Below are 24,746 nucleotides of genomic sequence, written 5' to 3'. Positions count from 1 at the left end.
TAAAATGACACAACAAAAACTCTACTCTCAGGCTAGGGGTATAACTCATCATTAGCATACCCGAAATCCTGGTTTCCCTGACAAGCACAAAAAGAAAGAGAAAACTCTATTACCTTAACATAATACACTATATCATTAGAATTGCACGTTTTTTTTTTGGTTTTTAGTTGGTTTTGTTGTTGTTGTTTGATACTGGCATTGAACCCAGGGGCACTTAGCCCTTTTTTATATTTTATTCAGAGATAGGATCTTGCTGAGTTGCTTAGGGCCTTGCTAAATTGCTGAGGCTGGCTTTATTTAAATTCACAATTCTCCTACTTCAGCCTCCCAAATTGCTGGTATTACAGGCATGCACCTCCGTGCCTAGCCACTGCTGTTTTAAAAATTAAGTCTGTTAGGAAAATTTTCTTGAGAGGTTCTACACTCAAAGCTCTATTTCTACCTTTTACACCTGTTAGCTTGTCCTTTGGGGATGAATAAACATATCCTTATACCACAAATAGTATTTAACCAACAAATCATACAGAATGTACATATAGCAGCTGGGAATTTCTATATTTCTTATATTGCACATGATACAACATAAGACAAGATCGCTGTTAATTTCTTCTTTGATTTGGAGACAAAGAATGGAAAATGTTTGGTTTGTGACATAAACCCAGTTAATATAGGTCTCTAGGGAAAACTAATGAAGTTTGGTTGAATGTGATGATTTTCCTATTTTACTATCACTTGGGGACATTTGATTTTTTTTAAAAAATGACCTTATCTAGCTATATTCTTTTCTTTTTTAACATTTATTTTTTAGAAGTAGTTGGACACAATACCTTTATTTTATTTATTTGTTTTTATGTGGTGCTGAGGATCGAACCCAGGGCCTCACACATGCTAGATAACCATTCTACTGTTAAGCCACAATCCCAGCCCCTAGCTATATTCTTTTCAGCATAGCTGTGAAATGCTATTCCATAGCCCTTTCCCAGTTTTTATACCAAGAGATTTTTCTATCATGTGTTTGATAATTATGACAACCAGTATTCTTTTTTTTTTTTTTTTTTTTTTTTTTTGCAGTGTTGGGGGTTGAACCCATGGACTCATACATATATCGGTGAAGGCACACTGCTACCACGCAGTCACATGCCAAGCCCCCAAAGTTTTACTTTTTTTCTGTGTGTGGTGCTGGGGATTGAACCCAGGGCCTTGTGCATATGAGGCAAGCACTTTACAAACTGAGCTATATCCCCAGCCCTCAAAGTTTCACTTTTGACAAAAGCAGAAGCATGTGTGAATGTCCAAAGTAAGCACAGGACAAAGGAATGTTTTGTTTTGTTTTAATCTGAGTTCCCTGCTCCTTCTACCGTTAAAGCCATTGAATGAACCATAGACATAAAGATGCCTCTTTAAGAAAAATGAAAAAAAGAAAAAAAAAGATAGGGATGGAGGCAGGGAGTATAGCTGAGTGGTACAGTCTAGCATGCACAAGGCCCTGGGTTCAATTCCAAGCACCACAAAGAATGGGGGTTGAGGAGAAGAAAAGGACACTTCTCCAATACTGGAAACTTTAAATGTTTCTATGTATAAAACAGCTACTCTCCTCTGGTATTACAAAGGGGGGGGGGGGGGACAGAAATGCACTGGAGCCAGACAAGATGGCATACACCTACAATTACAAGGCAGAAGGATAGCTTAAACCCAGTAATTCAAGGTCAGCCTGGGCAACACAGCAAAACCCCATCTCAAAAAACATAAACAAAAACATGTATTGGAATACAGGTATAATCAGTCTTCTTTCAGCAAACACACCAAAAAGCTATATCCATCTATATGTATTTTTCTCTACTTTTCTGATCATTTCCTATGAGACCCCAGAAAATTTTGTCTCTACAATTCAAGGCACATGGGCTGGGGTTGTGGCTCAGTGGTAGAGCACTTGCTTAGTTAAATACTTACTGATCTGACTAATGATTGCCTTCAAGCATTCATTTAGGTGTTAGTCTTTTAAATTTTGTTGCTCCTAAAAGTCTAAATTTTTTAATGTGTCCCCCAAAGTTCATGTGTTGGAAACTTAATGCCCAAAACAACAAAGTTTGGAGATGGGGCTATTAAGAGGTGATTAGGTCATGAGGGTTCTGCCTTTATGAATGAATTAACGTTATTGTGGGAGTGGGTTTCTAACAGAATGAGTTCAACCTACTTCCTCTCACTCCCTGTCTCGGCCTTCCACCTTTCACAATGGAATGACACAGCATGAAGGCCTTTGCCACACATAAGTTCCTTGACATTGTATTTCCCAGTCTCCAGAACAATAAGAAAAAAAAATTTTCTTATAAATTACCCAGTCTGTGGTGTTCTGTTATAGCAACACAAAAATAATTAACCACATCCTATTGTCATCCTATATAACTTTATGATTAGAAATGACCAAGTGCTTTTCATCAATAATTATCTAAAGTAATAAATTCTTCAAACTTTCAAGCCAAAAGAATCTGATGTGTAAAAATTCCCAGATTCCTTTACAAAAACAGAAGATGCTATGAACCGTTCAGAAAAGGAATACAGAACATTTATTCTAGATACCCATTTTCCACAAAAATTGAGGCTCCTTACATTCAAATATTGTGTTGCTCATGTTCATCAGCTTATACCCAGCATCTCAATATCACCCAGATATTGCTTAGATGAATGAATCAATTAACAAATAACATTACAATGGTGAGCCACATACTAATCAAGATGGCACATATTTTGTGGATAACACAAAAGAATGAATTGTATCTTTTTCAAGGTTAAAGAGCACTGTTATATTTTAAGATGAAAATATAACATTTTCTAGGCATAAAATAAAGTACTTAACTGAAATTAGGGACAGTCAATTATGAACTCTATCAGAAAGATATAAGTACCAACCAGGCCTTTAGTATCTGAACTTAAATTCCATATATTCTCTTATAAAAATATCTTTAAGGGCTGGGGATGTGGCTCAAGCGGTAGCACGCTCGCCTGGCGTGCGTGCGGCCCGGGTTCGATCCTCAGCACCACATACCAACAAAGATGTTGTGTCCGCCAAGAACTAAAAAATAAATATTAAAAAAAAATTCTCTCTCTCTCTCCTCTCACTCTCTCTTTAGAAAAAAAAAATTAAAAAAAAATATCTTTAAGAAATCAATCAATTTTTTCTGTGACTTTTCAGTCAATCTTCAAGAAAGTTTTTTTTTTTTTTTTAAATGGAAACAGAATTCAAACATTATTGATTCACCCTTTTAAAGTTTATAGTTCACCACCAGGTGCAGTGGCTCAGGCCTGTAATCACAGAGGCTGAGGAGGCTAAGGCAAGAGGATAACAAGTTCAAAGCCAGCCTTAGCAACTTAATGAGGCCTTCAGCAACTTAGAAAAACCCTGTCTCAAAAAAAAAAAAAAAAAAAAAAAACAGAAAGAACTCAGTTATTAAGCACTCTTTAATATAATAATGTAATCCTATTTATAATTATAAAACCTTGACCACTAAGCCGAAGACACCTGAACATTTGGCAAAACAGGTCAATTCAGACCAGTGAAGCCAGGAACATTTCTACCTCGAGAAGGGTTCAATCCCAGGTACAAAAAAAAAAAAAAAAAACAACTTGGCATTCAACCATATATTCACAAAGTAGTACAACTACCATTACTATCTAGTTTGAAGAAGGGCTTTATTTAAATCAGATAAAAGAGCTAAGTGATAACCTAAGAAACATGGAAGCAGGTAAAAATCAATTTATATTAAATTACATACATTACATTTACAATCAATTTACATTAGATTGACCACTGGTATGGTCTCATTTCCTGAAGGTAGAAACAGTAAGCTAGGAAGTATGAGCACAGAACAAAGGGAAGGTAAGGGCTGGGGCTGTAGCTCAGTGGTAGAGCACTTGCCCTGCATTAGATCCTCAGCACCACATAAAAATAAAGATTTTGTGTCTATCCACAACTAAAAAATATTTTTTTAAAAAAGGAAGGTTAAAGGAAGAAGCCAGTGTGTGTGTGTGTGTGTGTGTGTTGGCAGACCTTATTTATACTGAGAATTGAACCCAGTGCCTCTAACAAATGTGGGGCAAGTGCTCTACCACTGAGCTACAACCTCAGCCCAAAGCCAGTGTATTTTAAAATCCTGTAAATGGACGTTCTGTAGCCATTGCTCATTTAATCTGATTGTATAAAAGATTTCCCTTCTCTGGGATGAGGCTGTGAGTTAAGGAGGCCCCTGCACTATAGGGACTGATTAATAGCCCTTTTCTTCTTATGGCTCCAACAAAGGAAAATTCTTTAGTAAATTAATCTAATCACCAAAAAAGCACAGGAAACCCTATTTATAATTATAAAACTTTGTCCACTAAGCCAAAGACACCTGAACATTTGGCAAAACAGGTCAATTAAGACCAGTGAAGCCAGAAGCATTTCTACCTCAAGAAGGGTAAAGAACTCACAGAGGTCTGTAGACAAAGAGTTCAGACACCTTCCTCAACCAGAGAGGTAACCCCACCTCAACTAATGGTTCTGAGGAAGAGACTACAACCTGCCTATGTCTCAAAACTGATATTTCAGAATATGCAAAAATATGCAAAACCTGGGTTGGAGCTGTAGCTCAGTGGTAGAACACATGAGGCACTGGGTTCGACCCTTGGTACCACATAAAATAAATGAATAAAAAGTAAAAGCAGGGCTGGGGATATATCTCAGTTGGTAGAGTGCTTGCCTCACATGCACAAAGCCCTGGGTTCAATCCCCAGCACCACAAAAAATAATAATAATAAAAACTGTAACTTTACCCTTAAAAAAAACAAAAAAAGTAAAGGTAATTGTGTCCATCTACAACTAAAAAAGAAAAAGAATATGCACAATCTGGCAACTTCTTTAATTGGGGGCTTCTGCCAAGATTTCCATGCTCGGGACCATATAGATTGGAAGCCTATGAGGATAGCATTTAATCTGAGAAAAAGATAAAAAACAAAAAACACACCCCACAATTGAACTTGCTCCTCTTTCCTACCATCACTCGAACTACCCAGTCTAAGAACTCAGATTTTTGTCTTATTTTTATTTTTTCCCTTTGGGTGTTTTGGGGGGTATAAACCACAGCCTCATGCATTCTAAGCCTGCACTCATTCACTGAGCTACACCCACAGCCCCTGGATTTTCTTACATGGCACCAAAAAAAAAAAAAAAAAAAAAAAAAATGGCAGTATCTTGAGACACTTTATCTAAAGCAAATTATCTCCTGCAAATTTGGAAATATTCTGATGGACATAGAATAGCAGAGCATAGGACAGTCCCTTTTCTAAAGCATTTTACACACAAATCAAAATAGATAACTTCAAAATCTATTCAGAAAAGGACTCTACCCTCCAAAATAGAACAGTAATTAAGACGATCAGTAAAAAAGAAAAAAAAAAAAAAACAGTTAAAATGTTCTGCTCATCATTGTCTTGCTATAGCCTAAAAAAAGCCACCTCCTCTTCCAACTCCAGATATTATGTGTGGTTTTTACATAGAGACTTCTAAGGTGACACAGTTCACCAACCCAAACTCACCAATCTGGTGGTCCTTATTTATGAATAAAGAAGGTGTTAAAGATGTCTCATTCTCAGATCTAGAATGAGACCTGGATACAAAAAAGTCTCCCGCAAAAAGCAGCAGACAGAGAACCAATAAAAGTCCATGATTGTGTTAAAACTTCCCTTTCAGAAATATGAACTACCAACTAGCCAATTCTTGTTAACTTTAAGGGGTTTCAACAAAGGAGCTCCAACTAAAGAATGACTTAGCACCCAGGAAAGAATGTGTATTTCATCTATATGTCATCTATATGTTACCTAGCATGAATGAAGCCCTGGATTTGATACTCAGGATGGCAAAAAGGAAGAGGAAAAGAATGAGAGAGGGGGAAAAGGAAAGGGACAGGGAGAGGAAGAGGGAAAAAGAAAAAGGAAGAGGAGGAAGAAGTATCAGCAGCGAACCCTGAAAAATGAATAGTCCTAACCAAGCCCTGAAAAGACATTTTATTAGGTCACCCTTCCCTTCATTAGCTAATAGAACTAAATCTCACACTTCCCTTGACACTAAAGCTTGGTACCTTATCATTCCTGCAGTCTACAGTAACTTCAAACCGTCACTTCCCTAAGAGTCCAAAAAGCCCCTATTCTGCAGCAACCAACATATCATCTAATGAGGTTCAAAATATATTATGACCAGGCTGGGCATGGTGGGCACACCAATAATCTCAGTAACTCGGGAAACTGAGGAAGGAGGATCACAAGTTCAAAGCCAGCTGCAGCAACACACAGAGATCCTATTTCAAAATAAAAATAAAAAGGGATGTGGATATAGTTGAATGGTAGAGTATGTTATTAAAAAAAAAAAAAAGTGTGTATACAAGTAGACAAGTTTTCCATTCCCAGAATCTATACAAAGGTAATTTTTCATAAGAGAGATAATATCTTAAAACAAACGTAAAGCTTACAAAACCATAGCTCATTAACAGAACTTTCTACTGGAAAGTCTTTGGGTAGGGAATTTTAAAATAAATAAGACAAACCCTAGGTCATTTCAAAAATGACTAAATTTAACCCAACTTCCAGGCCCTCTCCCCAAGCTTACCTGATCTCTCCAGCACCAAATCATGGAATTCTTCTCTAGGTCAGCCATCCATTGCCTCCATAAGATTCACCCAGCCCTAAAACCACCTCCTGGTATTTTATACATTTTTATTTTTTTAAGTTCTGCCATCTTTCCTTAAAGCTATCTGTGAACATACACCCTAAATGTGGTAAAAAAATCTGATTAAGACTCTTGGTGGAAGGCAGGAGCTTTTCAAGTTTTAGAGATGCAACAAGTACATGTAATATTTTCCAAGCAGACTATGGTCAATTTCTACCTAAGAAACTAAAAGTGTTTACTTGTCTATTCTGTGAATGCCAAAAAAACGCTGCAAAATGTGCACTGGCACTTTTTTTTTAGGACAGAGGTACTGGGGATTGAACTCAGTGGGGTACTTAACCACTGAGCCACATCCCAAGCTCTATTTTGTATTTTATTTAGTAATTCGGTCTTGCTGAGTTGTTAGCACCTCGCTTTTGCTGAGGCTAGCTCTGAACTCGCAATCCTCTTGCCTCAGCCTCCAGAGCTGCTGGGATAACAGTCATGTGCCACTGCGCCCAGCTTGTGCTGGCACTTTTTAAAAATTTTTTTTTTGGGGGGGTACTGGGTATTGAACCCAGAGACACTACACTACCACACTAGCTTTGAGTTATTTTTAAACTGTGCAAAAAGTTCTAGAATTAAAGAATCTAGCTGGGTATAGTGACACACACCTATCTCTCCAAGATCACAAGCAAGGCCAGTTTTAGCAATTTAGCAAGACCCTCAGTAACTTAGCAAGACTCTGTCTCAAAATAAAAACTAAAAAGTACTTGGGGGCTGGGGATGTGGCTCAAGCGGTAGCGTGCTCGCTTGGCATGCGTGCGGCCCAGGTTCGATCCTCAGCACCACATACCAACAAAAGATGTTGTGTCCACCGAGAACTAAAACTAAATATTAAAAATTCTCTCCCTCCCTCCCTCCCTCCCTCCCTCCCTCTCTCTCTCTCTCTCTCTCTCTCTCTCTCTCTCTCTTAAAAAAAATAAAATAAATAAAAAGTACTTGGAGTGTAGTTCAGTGATAATGCACCCATAAGTTCAAGCCACAGTACAAAAATATAAAGAATTTAAACAAACAGTTAATCAAATGCAGTGGTTCTCACAATTCAAGGCACATCAGAACCATCTGGAGGCCTTGTTAAAGCACAGATTGCTAAGCCCCACCTCCAGAGTTTGTGATTTGGTAGCTCTAGGGGTAGGGTCTGAGAATCTGGATTTTTTTTTTTTTGAGAGAAAGAGAGAGAATTTTTTAATATTTATTTTTCAGTTATCGGCGGACATAACATCTTTGTATGTGGTGTTGAGGATTGAACCCGGGCCGTACGCATGCCAAACGAGCACGCTACCACTTGAGCCACATATCCCCAGCCCCGAGAATCTGGATTTCTAACAAAATGAATGGTCATGATCCTGCTATCTAGGGCCCACTCTTACAATCTCATGTTGACAGAAGCTATTCATTATAGTCTTCAGTTTGCAAGCCTTCTGCTGATCATTTAGTTATTATAATTCAGTGGCAGAATACTTGCCTAGCACACACCAGGCCCTGGGATTCTACCCCAGTACCAAATATAAAATAAAAATAAAATATATCAGAGTTAGGCACAGGGGCGCATACCTATAATCCCAGCTACAAGGGAAGTTGAGATAGGAGAACCGCCAAGTTCAAAGCAAGTTCAGCAATTTAGTAAAACCGTGTCTAAATCCTCAGCTTGGCAAAATGAATGAATAGATAACATTTTAAAATAAAATATATCAGCTTGATGTCCATTTTACAACTCTTTTTTTTGTTTGTTTGTTTGTTTTTGGTACTAGAGATTGAACCCAGAGGCGCTTAACCACTGAACCACATCCCCATTCCTTTTTTATTTTAGAGACAGGGTTTTGCTAAGTTGCTTAGGCTCACTAAGTTGCTGAGGCTGGCTTTGAACTTGCGAACCACTTTCCTCAGCCTCCCAAGCTGCTGGGATTACAAGTGTATGACACCACTCCCAGCTCCATTTTACACTGTTCTGGAATTTCCAAATTACAAAGAACTTGCAAGAATAATAGTTAAAGTAAAACACAATCCTTTTTATCTAGATTTAACTATTGGCAACATTTTGCCCCTCTAATATTACTCTCTTCTTTCCTCCTATCAGATATATCAAATATTTCTTTTGAGCCATAAGAAAACTGCATGTATCATAGTTCTTGACTTCTCTAACATAACCATAATACCAAAGTCAGTGAATTTAACATTGATAAACCACTACTACAATCAAGATATTTAAAAAAAAATCTATTACATTCAAAACCTCTGTCACGTTTCTATATCTGTCAGCTCCTGCACCAACGTCCTGGCAACCATTATTTTCTATCCCTAAAATTCTACCTTTTCCAGAACATCAAAAGTGAAATCACAATGTATAGTCTTAAAAAAAAAAAAAATAGAAAAAAAAAAAAGCTACACATGGTGACACATGCCTGTGGTCCCAGACATCTGTGAGGCTGAAACAAGAGGATCACTTGAGCCCAGTAGTTTCAAAGCAGTCTGGGCAACATAACAAAACACCCTATCCCCCAAAATAACACATAACATAAAATGCACCATTTTTAAAGTCTACAATTCAGCAGCATTCAGTATACTCACAAAGTGTGCAACCATCAACATTATCTGGTTCCAGGATATTTTTATCAGCCCAAAGCAAACCCCATATCCATTAAGTAGTCACTAATCATTCACTCAGAGGAGAAATCTCTCTTATAATCACTTATCTGCTTTCTATCTTTGTAGAAATTTCAAGAACCCATTGGTTTTTCTATCTGCTTCTTTCACAAGGTTTTCAAGGCTCATGCAAGTTGTAGCATATATCAGTACTTCACTCCTTCTCAGCCAGTACATATAGGCTCTTGAGTCTAGTTTCTTTCAATCAGCAAAATGCCTTCAAGAACCAACCATGGGCTGGGGATGTGGCTCAAGCGGTAGCGCGCTCGCCTGGCATGCGTGCGGCCCGGGTTCGATCCTCAGCACCACATACCAACAAAGATGTTGTGTCCGCCGAGAACTAAAAAATAAATATTAAAAAAATTCTCTCTCTCTCCTCTCTCACTCTCTCTTTAAAAAAAAAAAAAAAAAAAGAACCAACCATGCTGTTATATGCATGAGTAGCTTCTTGAGTTTTACTGCTGCACAGTATTCCATCATATGTAAGATATACCAAAGCTTATTATTCCAATCATCAAAAGTCATTTTACTCCTGATACTTTTTCCAGAAATAATAATATAACTTAAGGTAATTTAAATATCACAATGTATAGTCTGAAAATTTTTTAAATATATTTAAATTTTTAAATATCAAATTTTTGTTAAATTTTCAGCAAAAGTCTTTTGAAGCAAATCTTGGCCTATATTGAATCTCTTTACAGTGTTCATTTAGTCCTGTTAGAATATCCACAGATTTTGCTGCTAAAGTATTGTCCTGAGTATTCATCCTTGTAGGGGACATAATTCATATATCATCTATGTACCACATTCCATTTCTATGACCAGAAAAAAATTATAAATTAATTTAACACCTCCGATTCTGGACCCTTGACCCTATATTTATATAGCTCTAAATGGGACAAAAATGAACAAATTACTAGAGTCAAGTGAACAGTCATTAATCTTTTCTCTGTTATAGAGTTCATTACATCAACTAAAAGGATGAACTCTACCCAACAATTCCCCTTTTATGAGCACATCCATCTAGCATGGACTCTTCCTGATCATTATTCATTCTAAAACTCTGTCATTTTTCTTTATAAAAGTCATCTTTTCCCACTGAGTTTACACATGATCTTTTTTCTTTTTGGTATTGAGGATTGAACTCAGGGGCACTGAACCACTGAGGTATATTCCCAACGCCTTTTTAATATTTTATTTAGAGATAAGAAACTCAATGAGACCCTATCTTGCCAAGTTGCTGAGGCTGGCTTTGAACTTGTGATCCTCCTGTCTCAGCCTCCCAAGCTGTTGGGATTACAGGTGAGCCACCACACCGGATGGGTTACACATGATCTTACAAAGAGTAAATGTTAAAGTTCTCAGAACATCTGGTTGTCCCAAGACACATTCTTCAGCAAATATGTAAAACCTAAGTTATATTGCCATGAAATCTAAACTACCCTTTAATGCCTTCACTTAAGATCACAACTGTTCTCCACATCATAGAACTGACTGTGCCAAGCACTAGGGAAGCAGGAGGGAACAATACAGACAAGGTTCTTGCTGCCATGGAGCTAACTTTCTAGAGGAAAATACATAAAACCATCAAGCAAACTATCAAAATGATTGATCTATGCATAAGGATATAATAAAAAATGACTACAGGGTGAGTTTAAATTAGATGGTGAGACTAGGCTTCAGAAAGGCGAAACTTAAGAACTAAACCTCCGAAGATGAGTGAGGATCAGAAGCAAGGGCAGTACAAAGGCTCTGACACAACAGAAGGAAGTTCGTACTAGTAAAGGTCCAGAGAAAAGCTCAGTATGGCTACAGTGTAATAGGGCAAATAGAGAGCAGTACAGGATGAAGTCAGACAAACAGCCAAGGACCAGCTCATGCAGAAATTTGTTATGTCAGAATAAGGAGTTGGGAATTTCTTCCAAGTGAAAATGGAAGGCCATTAGAGGGTTTTAGGCATAGGAATAACATGATCTGAATAATATTTTCAAAAGTTCATTCTACTTATCACAAAAAAGGTGTTAACACTGGTAACATGGACAAGGGTAATCCAATTCTTTCATTAAAAGAAAAAAACTATAAAGTACATATCACTTTATATAATAAAATACTTTAAAAAAAATTTTTAGTTGTAGCTGGACACAATATTTTTATTTATTCATATATTTTTATGTGGTCTGAGATCAAATCCAGTGCCTCACAGGTATGATGCAAGCGCTCAACCACTGAGCTACAGCCCCAGCCCCAATAAAATGCCTTTTTAATAAAAATCACTGTCCAGGATGATTTCACATGTATCTATTGTCTTTTGTCTGTCAGTCACAATACTAATAGCCAGCAAATTTAAGAATTTGCTCTTTAGACCCTGTATATTAAAGTAATTTTTCCACATCATGTGTAACCACAAGAATGAGAAGTTATACTCCATGTATGTATAATATGTCAAAATATACTCTATTGTCTGGGGCTGTGGCTCAGTGGTAGTGCACTTACCTGGCATGTGTGAGGCACTGGGTTCAATTCTCAGCACCATATACAGATAAATAAAATAAAGGTCTATCAACAACTAAAATATATATATTTTTAGTATTTATTTAGTTGTAGATGAGCACACAGTATCTTTATTTATTTTTATGTGGTGCTGAGGATCAAACCCAGTATCTCATACATGTGAGGCAAGCACTTTACCACTGAGCTACAGCCCCAGCCCTAAAAAAAATTTTAATAAAATATTCTCTATTGTCATGCATAGTTAAAAAAATAAAATAAAGAAAAAAAGTAATTTTTACTCTGCTAATAAATCTGACAATGTAAATAGAAAGTCAATGAGTAGGGCTAGGGATGTGGCTCAAGCGGTAATGCGCTCGCCTGGCATGGTGGGGCGCTGGGTTCGATCCTCAGCACCACATAAAATAAAATAAAGATGTGTCCATTGAAAACTGAAAAATAAATATTAAAAAAATTCTCTCTCTAAAAAAAAAAAAAGTAAGTCAATGAGTACTAAAGAAACGAAGAGTTTGGTCTACTGCTATTTAAACATTAATACACTCATTTCCTAAATACATCAAAACTTAATTAAAGCAGAGTTTGTGACAAGATTGAGGCTATTATCCTGAGAATTAAACAGTATCATTAGCCTGTAAATTCTACCTTTAGTTTTCAAAGAAAGACATGTAGAAGACACATGCAAAAAAAACAAATAAAACCAACAAAATTGAGATGTGCAATAACAAAAACGTAACTACTTTTAGTCATGTGCTCCAAATTCAGGGTTGATGTTTTAAAACAAAGAAATAATTGCTTTCTGGGGCTGGGGGCTGGGGCTCAGTGGTAGTGCACTTGCCTGGCATGTGTGAGGCACTGGGTTTGATTCTCAGCACCATATATAAATAAATAAAATAAAGGTCTATTAACAACTAAAATATATTTTAAAAAAAGAAATAATTGCTTTCTGAGAAATAATATTTCTAAGTTGATTATCAAATTGCAGAAAAAAAACACTTACTGAACTTAACACAAATACTATATTCTTTCAACCATAAAATTTACTTTTGTGGATAATCTTCTTCTAAGAAACCCATTTAAAGAAATAATTATCAGGCTTTTTTGTGGCTCAGAGGTAGAGTGCTCGCCTAGCATGTGTGAAGCACTGGGTTCAATCCTTAGCACCATATAAAAATAAAAAATTAAATAAAATAAAAGATATTTTGTCCACCTATAACTAAAAAATAAATATAAAAAAACTACCTAATGTAAAAATTCAATTTAATGGTAAAGTATTTAAAAATAAACTATAGGAGCTGGGGATGTGGCTCAAGCGGTAGCGCGCTCGCCTGGCATGCGTGCAGCCCGGGTTCGATCCTCAGCACCACATACAAACAAAGATGTTGTGTCAGCCGAAAACTAAAAAATAAATATTAAAAAAATTATCTCTCTCAAAAATATAAAAAATAAATAAATAAATAAAAATAAACTATATCCTCAAAAATATTATATGCTCTTAACTTGAAGATTTCTTTAGCTCGATTATTATAATTCTATGTTTTGTGAGATTAATGCTCTTTCTTAAATTTAAAATTCTACAAAACAGGTCACTTTAAGATTACCTTTATTTTTAAACTATTTCATATTATGCAGTCCTAAAAATATTGGTCACAACTTGATTGCTTAGCATTTTGCTTTTGACTTCCTTTTTCTATAATAAGATTTGAAGGAACTGACCAAATTTGGTACTCTGAAATAATATTATGTGTATATTCAGCCAACTTTCATCAGACCACAGACTAGAGGTCAAAAAGAAAGCTCTTCTGGATCTATTCATGGGTTTCAACAAAACAGCTGTTTCAGGAATTTGTTCTCAGAGCAAGAATGAGAATTCAAGAAAACTCTACTTGGTACAATTTCTGTGGAAACTGGAAAGTTTCACTTTGAAACAATAAATGTAAAATTTTATATTCAACAAGTTAGTAAATCCTAGGCTCAAATGTAAGCATTCCACCACCATAAAGAACAAACAGAAAGTTTAACAGCTTAGTTATGTAAAATATAGACAGGAACAGATGCTGCAACACTCACTTCATATCTCACAGGAACTCAGAAGAACTGGAACATGCATCCTCATCGCCCATTTGTGGACAAACATCCACAAAGAACCAGCTAAGACTAAAGTTGGGTATTATTTGAAGGCACCAACAGGAGGCTTCTGGAAATCTTATTGTGTTTTCTATTTTTTTTTTATTAGTTGTTGATGGACCTTTATTTTATTTATTTATATGCGGTGCTGAGAATTCAACCCAGTGCCTCACACATGCTAGGCAAGTGCTCTACCACTCAGCCACAATCCCAGCCCCAACTGTGGTTTCTTAAAAAAAAAAAAAAAAAATTAAGTAGCATATGATGCAGAGATCTGACAAAGACCCTTCCTAACCCAAGGCCACATGCATATAAAGAAACTCACCTGTGTTATACTCCTTTAACTGCAACTCCTTCACAGGCATGCCATCGGAAGTCTGAAAGGCATTAAGAATCTGCAAGAAAATGGTATTTACACATAATGATACAAATCATATTCAAACAGTGAATTTTATATTTCCCTACTGGTTTTTATTCTACATAATTTAAAGCTATGATTATTTTATAAAGGCAAAATTAAGACATGCACACGAGATGCTCAAAAAAATGCTAAATGAATAGAACATGCTTACTCAAAAATTCCTAAGTGTAAAAGAAAATCAGATGAGCATAACCTTCAAGAGCTCAAACTCTGATATCAAACTGTCTGAATTCCAAGCATCTCCTACTCACTTGTTGTGTAACCTTTCAGTGTCTAGTTAATTATCTGTTAAACATAAAATGATGCACTAAGCTCATTCAGTCCAGAGCCATGGTAATTCGGTCTGGTCAGTTTTTTTCTTTAAATTCAAATGAATCGTTCTCTAACTACAAATGTCACTTCTTCAGTGATACCTAACTGCAAAATACAAAGTCACATCTACATCTTTTGTTCTTGTTGTTGTTCTGGGGATCAAACCCAGGTCCTTGTACATGCTAGGCAAGTACTGTGCTAGTTACATCCCCAGCCCTAAACCTTTAGTGTTCTTCAGAAAATGTATCACTGTTTCAAAATGTTACCTATCTTTTGTTTGCTTTTGTATTATTGATGGAGGCAGTGACTTTATAATATTCACTGCTATATCATTCAGTGTCTGGTACTCAATATAGGTTGAATCCTTAATCCAAAAATCTGCTTCAGATTTTGCAGCATTTTAGATTTCAGGTTTTCCTATTAGGGATGCTCAGTAAAGTCTATTCCAAAATTCCCAAATCCAAAGCCCCCAAATCTGAAATACATCTGATCCCAAGCATTTCAGATATGGAATCTTCAACCTATAATACTTAACACTTGCAGTGAATGTATTAAGAATACCTATTCAGGGGTTGGGATTGTGGCTCAGTGGTAGAGCACTCGCCTAGCACATGCAATGAGCTGGGTTTGAGCCTCAGTACCACATAAAAATAAATAAAATAAAAGTATTGTGTCCAACTACAACTAAAAAAAATATATTTAAAAAAAAGAGAATATCTATTCATTCTGGGCAGGGTGACACACCAACCTCTAATCCCAGTTACTTAGAAGGCCAAGGCAAGAGGATCAGAAGTTCAAGGCCAGCCTTAGCAACTTAGCAAGACCTTGTCTCAAAAAAGTGTGGGGTGGGGGTGGGGTGCCTAAGGATGTGGGCTCAGTGGTTCGGCCCCCCTGGATTCATTCTCCAGTATCCCCACCAACCAAAAAAAGAAAGAAAAGAACCCTATTCATGGTCATTATAATTAAATGAACTAATGCTTATAAGCATACACAATGCCTGTCACAGAATAAGTACTATTAGCTCCTGTTGCAATATCCTGACCAATTCTTCCATAACTTCTGCCATAAATTTAGTCAGTCTATCCTAACTGAGCAGATAGGCAGCTTCCAAACTCATACTACTACAAATCAGTATCTTTATTTATGGACTCCTGAAATAATATGCCCTACCAGATGATTACCAGGTCACCATTTGTCATGTTTTTACAAACCTCACCTCAGTGAATACATATATAACTAGCAAAATATGAATAAGTTCTATGAATTATACCAAAGTCAATTCCCTGGTTTAGATATACTACAGTTATCCAACATATTAACACCAAGGGAAGTTGGGTAAAGAATACACATGCTTTTCTTTCCTATACATTTCTTTATACTTTTCTGTGAATCTATAATTTTTCAAAATAAGGTTAAAAATTTAATTGACAGAGACAGAAAAAAACACATGCCTCACCTCTTCTTTTGTGGCATTTTCAGGCACCCCACTTAATCGAATAAGCCTGCTAGGCTTCTCCTCACTTGTGCCAGTCCTGTAATCTTGATCCTTAAATTCAGAATATAAAATTATTTCACCAATAAATATACTTTTGTGTGAAAAGTGAAACAACATGAAATATAGGTATTCAGGATCAAAAATGAAAATGACTGAGTCATGTAAAGATGTGAAAAAATATGACTTTATTATTTTAAATTCTGACTTCAAATCCTTGGATTACAAATGAATTAACCCAGGCTCATTGAAGGAGTCTTTTTTTTGTGTATGTGTATGTGCAGGGGAGGGTGCTAGGGATTGAACCCAGGGCCTTGTGTATGCAAGGCAAGCACTCTACCAACTGAGCCATATCCTCAGCCCAAGGAATCTTAAAATTGTAAAATAAGACATAAAGAGAAATAATACTGGGCTGAGAGTTTAACTAAGTGAGAGCACTTGCTTAGCATGCGCAAGACCCTCGAATTTCAATCTCCAGCATCAAAAAGAAAAAGAGAGAGGCTCAGTGAGCACTTGCCTAGCATGAGGCACTGGGTTCAATTCTCAGCACCACATATAAATAAATGAATAAAATAAAGATTCATCAACATCTAAAAAAAGAGAGAAAAACAAATTAGCCCCAATAGGACTTTCATAGAAAAACAAACAAAAAATATTATTATTCCCAAAACTGTATTTTTTTTCCTGAATGAGCAAATAGCAAAAAGGGAAATCTGAGCAGATGTCATTTAATAAAGATGATTTCTTATAAACAAATTTCAGAACAAAGTCAAAAGGTGTCATGTAAGTATAAACCACACAACTTAACAGTAAAATTCAAAGAAATCTGTACTCTTCATACTTATAAAAGCCTTAGCTCCAATTTTCCTCCATTTCAAAATTATAGTTAGAATTTAACTTTTAAGAAAAAGTCTCCTGTAACTAAATGACCATATCTCCCTCCAATCAATTTCTCTCCACTTCAAAAGATAAAAGCTGAAAAAACTTTTGAGAAAGACTCCTATAACTAAATGATCCTATCTCCTAATTATGCCTATTGCCTAGCATAATCAACAGTGTCCTCTTTTACTCTTAAAAGCAAACTGATTTAGATAATAAATTATGTGATCACCAGGCTCTAACATTCTCAAAACCCATTATTTGGTAATATGTATTAAGAGCACTGTCCAAAATAATAGAAACCTAAATAGAAATTGATAAAATCCATTTTAAAGATAACATCTTCTTATTAAATTGCAAACAAACTTCCTTGCATAGAAATGTAACATTTAAAGTTAATTAAATTAGCTACAAAAAGATACTAAGGGCTGGGACTGTAGCTCAGTGGCAAAGCGCTTGCCTAGCATGTATGAGGCACTGGGTTCGATCCTTGCACCACATAAAAATTAACAATTAAAATAAAAAGCATTCTGTCTATCCACAACTACAAAAAAAATTTTTTTAAAAAAAGAAGATAATAACAATTTTTTAAGTTGTCAATGTTTAATCTGGCGGGGGGAGGGTGGGGAGGGTAACTGGGGATTGAACTCAGGGGCACTCAACCCCTGGGCCACGTCCCCAGGCCTATTTTGTTTTTTATTTAAAGACAGGGTCTCAGGGAGTTGCTTAACACCTCACTTTTGCTAAGGTTGACTTTTTTTTTTTTTAATATTTATTTTTTAGTTCTCGGCGGACACAACATCTTTGTTGGTATGTGGTGCTGAGGATCGAACCCGGGCCGCACGCACGCCAGGCGAGCGCGCTACCGCTTGAGCCACATCCCCAGCCCCTGCTAAGGTTGACTTTGAACTCGTGATGCTCCTGCCTCAGCCTCCCAAGCCACTGGAATTACAGGCGTGCTAATTTTTTTTTAAATTTATTCATATTCTGTGCTAAGAATCAAACCACATGCCTCATACATGCTAGGCAAGCATTCTACCACTGAGCCACAAATCCAGCCCAAATTACAACTTTTAAATAACCTCTTCATGACTAGAGAGAGACTCTTAGGTAGCCTGAGTTTAAGTAAGAAAATGAATCCTAAATCACAATGCTTGACTATCAAAAAGTTGTGAAAATCACTTCCCAAAGATAGTTACTTTTCAGATTAACTTGTCCCAAGGTATTTAAATCAGCCCAATAAAGCAAAATAATGAATCAACACCTATCAAAAAATATTATATGGTTGGCGCAGTGGCACACACCTATAATCCCAGCAACTGGGAGGTTGAGACAAGAGGATCACAAATACAAAGCCAGCCTCTGCATCTTAGCAAGGCCCTAAGCAACTTAGGGATACTCCATCTTAAAATAAAAAATAAAAAGGGCTGGGAATGTGGCTCAGAGGTTAAGTGCCTCTGGATTCAATCCCTGGTACCCACTCTGCCCAAAAAATATTATCTGAACTGAGGCCCCTTTCTCTAGAGATTTACATTCCTACATTTCAATAGTGAATACAAAATCTGCTTTTTCTATTTAGATGAGGTCTTTTGTTGTTGCTGTTTGTTTTTGTTTTGGGTACTAGGAACTGAACCACTGAGCTACAACTCTAGTTGTATTTTGAGACAGGATCAGTAGGTTCCTAAGGTTGGTCTCAAACTTGCAATCCTCCTGACTTGACCTCCTTGGTTGCTAGGATTATAGGTGTGTGCCACCATGCCCAACCAAATTTTGCCTTTTTTGTTCTGCAGCCCTGGGGATTGACCAAATTTTGCTTTTTAATAGTAGGGCAATGAGACATCAAGGACTCAAGGTCCTAGATTCTATACTTAATCCTTCAGAAATGCCTTATGAAAAAAGAAAAAAGCAATCCACCTCATCAACATACCTGTAGGTCTCGTTGAGTTTTGCCCTCTGGAAAAGACTTGCTCTGGCCATAGCCAAATATCTGGCTCCCTGGCAACCTATGATCCACATCACGGTACTCCATGCTTCTGTAATCAGTGTCTTGTTGACCAAGAAAATCCAGATCGCCTTCTTCTTTAAACAGACAAGTGTCTGAACTCTGTTCACCTCCAGAAAGCTGTGATTTGTTTGGGTCTTGAGTTGGACTTTGGCTGTTCTGAAAGTCTGATGGAGATTCATGTTCAAAGGCTACACCTTTTGTTTCTCCTTCTCTTGCTTCTGAATGCTCAAATTCTGCCTTCTGAACACCAAACGTGGGCTTTTCTACTGTATGGTCATGTGTGGATTCTTCTCTCTTGTTCACACTGACACCAGAATGTTCTCTGTCTTGTGCAGATGGCTGAATGTAATCCAAAATTTTTTGATCCACAGGAGGCATCTCCCTATCTTTAAATTCCATGCAAGGTCCCACCTCTCTGCCCCTAAAATCCTGATCAGTCCTGGACCGGTGTCTACCTCTGAAATTTGAATGTGGTGTATCCCTGTCCCTAAAGTCTAGATCAGTAGTACCTGAACCTCGCCCTCTAAAGTCTACCTGTGTTCCATCTTTGTCCCTGAAGTCCAAATCAGCTATATCTCTATTCCTAAAATCAGAACGAGATTGATCTCTGGTCCTGAAATCCAAATCTGATAAATCTCTTGCCCTAAAATCTGCATGGGATCCATCCCGACCTCTAAAATCTAAATCATAGGTACCCCGGCCCCTAAAGTCAGATGGAGGAGCATCCCTACCTCTGAATTCAACAGTGTGAGCATCCCTGTCTCTGTAGTTCATATGTGATGTCTCCCTACCTCTATAATCCATAGAAGTACCATCTCCACCCCTGTAGTCCATAGGTGGCCCTTCTCTATCCCGAAAATCCCCAGAATGTATGTCCCTACCCCTGAAGTCCAACTGTGATGAATCTCTGCTCTGGAAATCAGAAGATGAAAAATCTCCCCCCCTGAAATCATGTCCAGGTCCCTCCCCTCCTCGATAGTCACCATGTGGTCCGTCTCTAGCTCCATAGCTGAAAGAATGCTCCTCTACATTTGCAAAGGGAGGCCCCGAATGCCCCTGGAAATCAAAGGGAAGTGAATCTCTGCCAGGAAAGTTGCCAGAGTGTCTCTCTTGAGCATGACTCTTAAGGGGAGGAGGAGGATAATCCCTGTTCCACCCGGGAGCAAACCTTTCTTCTTGGCTCCCACTGTAGAAACAAAGACAGTGTTATTCATTTTGTCCAGAGAGTTTGAAATCTACACACCAGCATATTCTTCTCTAATCACAGCACATTCTTCTTTAAACATTTTTTTTTTTTTTGGCAGAGTTCTGTAACAAGGTCCTAGATCTGCAGAAAACAGCAAAGTTTTGCTATTTTAAGACGAAGTGACGAGTAAACTTTTATGCTCCCATTTCAGAACACGAGGAAAGTCAACACAAGGTTTTCAACATGACTGCTGCAGAAAAAGCTTTCACCCAGTCCTGCAACAGGGAAAATCCGCAATACCAGATAAGCTAACAATGGTGACATACTACAAAAATGTCCATTTCCTAAAGCCAGGGAACTTAGAATTCCAAGGTCAACATGATGATTCCTATACATTGGAAAAATCAATGCAATGTAAATTTCTTACACTAAGTTTTAGGAAGTGTCTACTGCTGCATCTAGGGGTAATATCCCAAAATATTTAATTATGACTACAGCCTGGATACCACCCAACCAAAAAATGCTGGTTGTACATCATCACCATTAGGAGCAACACCAGTGTTTACCAGATAAGCAACCTTCTGGCTGCATCTAAATCCCAGTTCTACAGTGACTCTGCCTGAAAGTACTCTCAGCTGGGTCTTATTATAACTACCCAAGGGTATCACAGAAATTAGCATGAATCATGCCACAAAGCATGTGTAAGCTAAGCAAGAGCATCCAGGAGCTTAAAACTAGAAGAGACCTAGTGACAAGTTTAGGTCTTTAAGCATTATTCCCATGTCCCAAATGAAGAATATTATATTCCTGTACCAATGCCTAACTTTACACAGAAACAAAATGTATTTTAAAAATAGGTACAATATTAAACTCACAATCTCAGTTTATAGAACGCAATAGATAAACAAGAGCTGGCTCAATCTTTCATTCTACCCAACTTCTTCCCTTTCCCTAACTTTCATTTTAGTTTTGGTCAAACATTATGGAATTTAAGTAGGCAATTAAGCACCTAGACACATGAAAAAGGAAAACATAAAATTATTTGAAAGGTCATCTGTTGTTTAGCAGTAAAACAAAAGTATTAAGAAATCAAGACCAACTCAGTTCTCCCTTCAGAACATGCAGTTTCTAGTCTAAGACACTTCTGAGTACAGACTATACCACGATTAAAAAAAATCCAAAGGACAACTAATTCTGGGTCACTCATTTCAAGAAAGTTACACTACCAATTCTTTTTTTAAAGTAATAGAAACTTAACATTAACCTAAACATGAGAATTATGTACATTTAATGAATTTGCAGAACACAATGTCTTCCATGGGCTCCCATTAACATTAGTTATGTTCATCATAAGAGAATCAAGTTTAAATGTTCTGCATAAGTAACACAAAGTAAGATGTTGTCGTTAACTGTAGTGTCTCTCATATTTAAAAATCATTCAACAGCTGGGTATAGTGGTACACACTTGAAATCCCAGCTATTTGGGAGGCTGAAGCAGAAAGATTTTAAGTTCTTGGTAAATTAGCAAGAATATCTCCAATAAAAAACAAAAAGGGATGAGAATGTAGCTCAGTGATAGAGCACCACAAATACAAAACAAAAAAAAAAAATATGTATCATTAAAGTCCTATTAATTAGCTTGTGGGAAGACTGAAGACTCCTCAGATTCACGGTATAAGTGTTAGCATCTAAATCTATATGTTTACTTGCCAGAGCATTTTCTGAGCAGAACACATCCAACTTCTGCCTCTGAGTACTGCCCTAAGGATTACTTTACCCTCCTAAGAGAAAGTAGATCAAAAGTAACTGATTATATGAAGATATCCCCCCCCCATTGGAAGAGGAATGCAGGAGCATTCTACCAACAAGCTACACCTCCAGTACTTTTTATTTTGTTAATATAATTTTATTTTTGGTACTGAGGATTGAACCCAGGGGCTCTACCACTGAGCTACAACCCTTTTTTATTTTTTAAGACACAGTCTCCCTAAGTTGCTTAGGGCCTACACTAAATTGCTGAGGCTGGCCTAGAACTTACAATCGATCCTCTTATCTCAGCCTCCAGAGTCTCTGGGATTACAGGCAACTGCCATTGCACCCAGCCTTTTTAATTTTGAAACAGGGTCTCCCTAAATTTCCAAGGCTGGCCTCAAATTTGTAATCCTCCTGCCTCAGACTCTTAAGTCTGTGATTATAAGTATGTGCCACAATGCCCATACTTAAACTATTTTAAAGGGTTGGGGAAGTACTTCAGTAGTGTAGTATCTGCCTAGCATGCACAAGACCCTGGGCACAAATATAAAAACAAAACAAAACAAAAAACGATGTTTCATACATTCTAATCCTGCAAAATACCTATTTTTGGTTTAAATTAGTCCCCCCAAGGAGGAATATTATATAAACTATATCTCCCTCTAGTCTAAAATCTTAAAAATAAGCGGGGCTCAGGGGCACATGCCTGTAATCCCAGCGGCCCAGAAGGCTGATTCAGGAGGATCACAATTTCAAAGCCTGCCTCAGCAACTTAACAGGGCCCTAAGCAACTAAAAAAGATCCTGTCACTAAATAAAATGTAAGTAAAAAGGGCTGGGAATGTGGTTCAGTGGTTAAGCATCCCTGGGTTCAATGCCCAGTACAGAAAAGGAAAAAAAAAAGAAATCTTAAAAATAAGGTTTGGGGATATGGCTCAGTGGTGGAACACTTCTTATATGTCTGAAGCCCCAGGTGTCATCCCTAGCACCACCATCCCCCCATAAAAAAAATTTGTTTTAAAGATGATACAGGGTTTGGGGATTTAGCTCAGTGGCAGACAACTTGCCTAGCATGCCCAGGGCCCTGAGTTCAGTCCTTGGTCCTAAAAAAGGTACAAAAGAGCTGGGTCCAGAGCCGAATGACTGTATAATCTCAGGAAATTGGGAGGCTGAGGCAGGAAGATCTCAAATTCAAGACCTGCCTCATTAACTTGGTGAGATCCTCAGCAACTTAGCAAGACCCTGTCTCAAAACTAAAAATTAACTGAGCACAGTGGCACACAGTTATAATCCCAGAAGCTCGGGAGGTTGAGGCAGGAGGATTGTGAGTTTAATGCTAGCCTCAGGGGGCTGGGGATGTGGCTCAAGCGGTAGCGCGCTCGCCTGGCATGCGTGCGGCCCAGGTTCAATCCTCAGCACCACATACCAAAGATGTTGTGTCCGCCAATAACTAAAAAAAAATAATAATTAAATATTAAAAAATTCTCTCTCTCTCTTTAAAAAAAAAAAAAAAGCCAGCCTCAGCAACTTAGTGAGGCTCTAAACAACTCAGTAAGATCCTGTCTCTAAATAAAATACAAAAAAGGGCTGGGGATATAGCTTAGTGATTGAGTGCCCCTGGGTTCAATCCTCAGTACAAAAAAAAAAAAAAAAAAAAAAAATCCTAAAAATTCAAAAATAAAAAGGTGCCAAAGTGCCAAAGCTCCCCCTAGGTTCAATCCCTGGCGCACATACACACACACACACACACACACAAATACTATCATCAGTGCATCAGTGTGTATTATACTAGCCATAAAAACATTAATTCTACAGGGGTCCCATAGCACATGCCTGTAATCCTAGCTACTTGGGAGGCTAAGGCAAGAGAATCACAAATTCAAGGCCAGGCTGGACAACTTAGCAAGACTCAATTTAAAATTAAAAGGACTTCGGGGATGGAATTATGGCTCAGTAGCAGAGTGCTTGCCTCACATATGTGAGGCACTGGGTTCGATCCTCAGCACCACACAAAAAGTAAATAAATCAAATAAAGATATTGTGTCCAGGGCTGGGGTTGTGGCTCAGCAGTAGAGCACTCACCTAGCACATGCAAGGCCCTGGGTTCGATTCTCAGCACCACATAAAATAAATCGATTGTGGACTAGGGTTGTGGCTCAGTGGTAGAGTGCTTGCCTAGCATGCATGAGGCACTGCGTTTGATCCTCAGCACCACATAAAAATAAAAAATAAAGGGCTGGGGATGTGGCTCAAGTGGTAGCGCACTTGCCTGGCATGCGTGCGGCCCGGGTTCGATCCTCAGCACCACATACCAACAAAGATGTTGTGTCCGCCGAGAACTAAAAAATAAATATTAAAAATTCTCTCTCAAAAAAAAAATAAAATAAAATAAAAATAAATAAAAAATATATTGTGTCCACCAAAATTAAAAAAATACTTAAAAAAAATAAATGTATTGTGTCCAACTACAACTAAAAAATAAACATTAAAAAAATATATTGTGTCCATCTAAAATTTAAAAAAAAAAAAAGAAGAAGAAGAATCTGGCTTTAAAAAAGAAAAAAAAATTAAAAGGACTAGAGATGTAGTTCAGTGGTAAGGTACCCCTAGATTAAATCCCCTAGTATGAAAAAATTTTTAAAAAATTAATTCCAGGGCTGAGATTGTGGCTCAGCAGTAGAGCACTCGC

The 24,746-nt window shown here is 37.4% G+C and overlaps 1 protein-coding gene across 8 annotated transcripts in view; it reads right to left on the bottom strand.

The window, feature by feature from the left end:
- RBM6 (RNA binding motif protein 6) overlaps positions 1–24,746 on the bottom strand; it is a 99,775-nt gene that overhangs the window by 58,167 nt on the left and 16,862 nt on the right. For 5 of the 8 annotated variants that reach the window (XM_081300995.1, XM_081300990.1, XM_081300989.1 and 2 more), the window contains 3 exons: positions 19,043–20,306; positions 16,201–16,290; positions 14,337–14,406 (listed from right to left, as the gene is read on the bottom strand). The exons of 1 other annotated variant lie outside the window; for it this stretch is intronic. In XM_081300995.1, the coding sequence (XP_081157121.1) occupies positions 14,337–14,406; positions 16,201–16,290; positions 19,043–20,306 (1,424 nt within the window). The remainder of the gene's footprint in view (positions 1–14,336; positions 14,407–16,200; positions 16,291–19,042; positions 20,307–24,746) is intronic. 2 more of the 8 variants (XM_081300992.1, XM_081300991.1) reach the window with 1 other exon arrangement.

This window comes from Spermophilus citellus (assembly GCF_964194105.1).
Source record: "Spermophilus citellus genome assembly, chromosome: 7".
In the NCBI taxonomy this organism is placed as follows: Eukaryota; Metazoa; Chordata; class Mammalia; order Rodentia; family Sciuridae; genus Spermophilus; species Spermophilus citellus.
The sequence above is the reverse complement of the archived record's forward strand: the minus strand, read 5'-3'. Positions and strand labels throughout refer to the sequence as shown.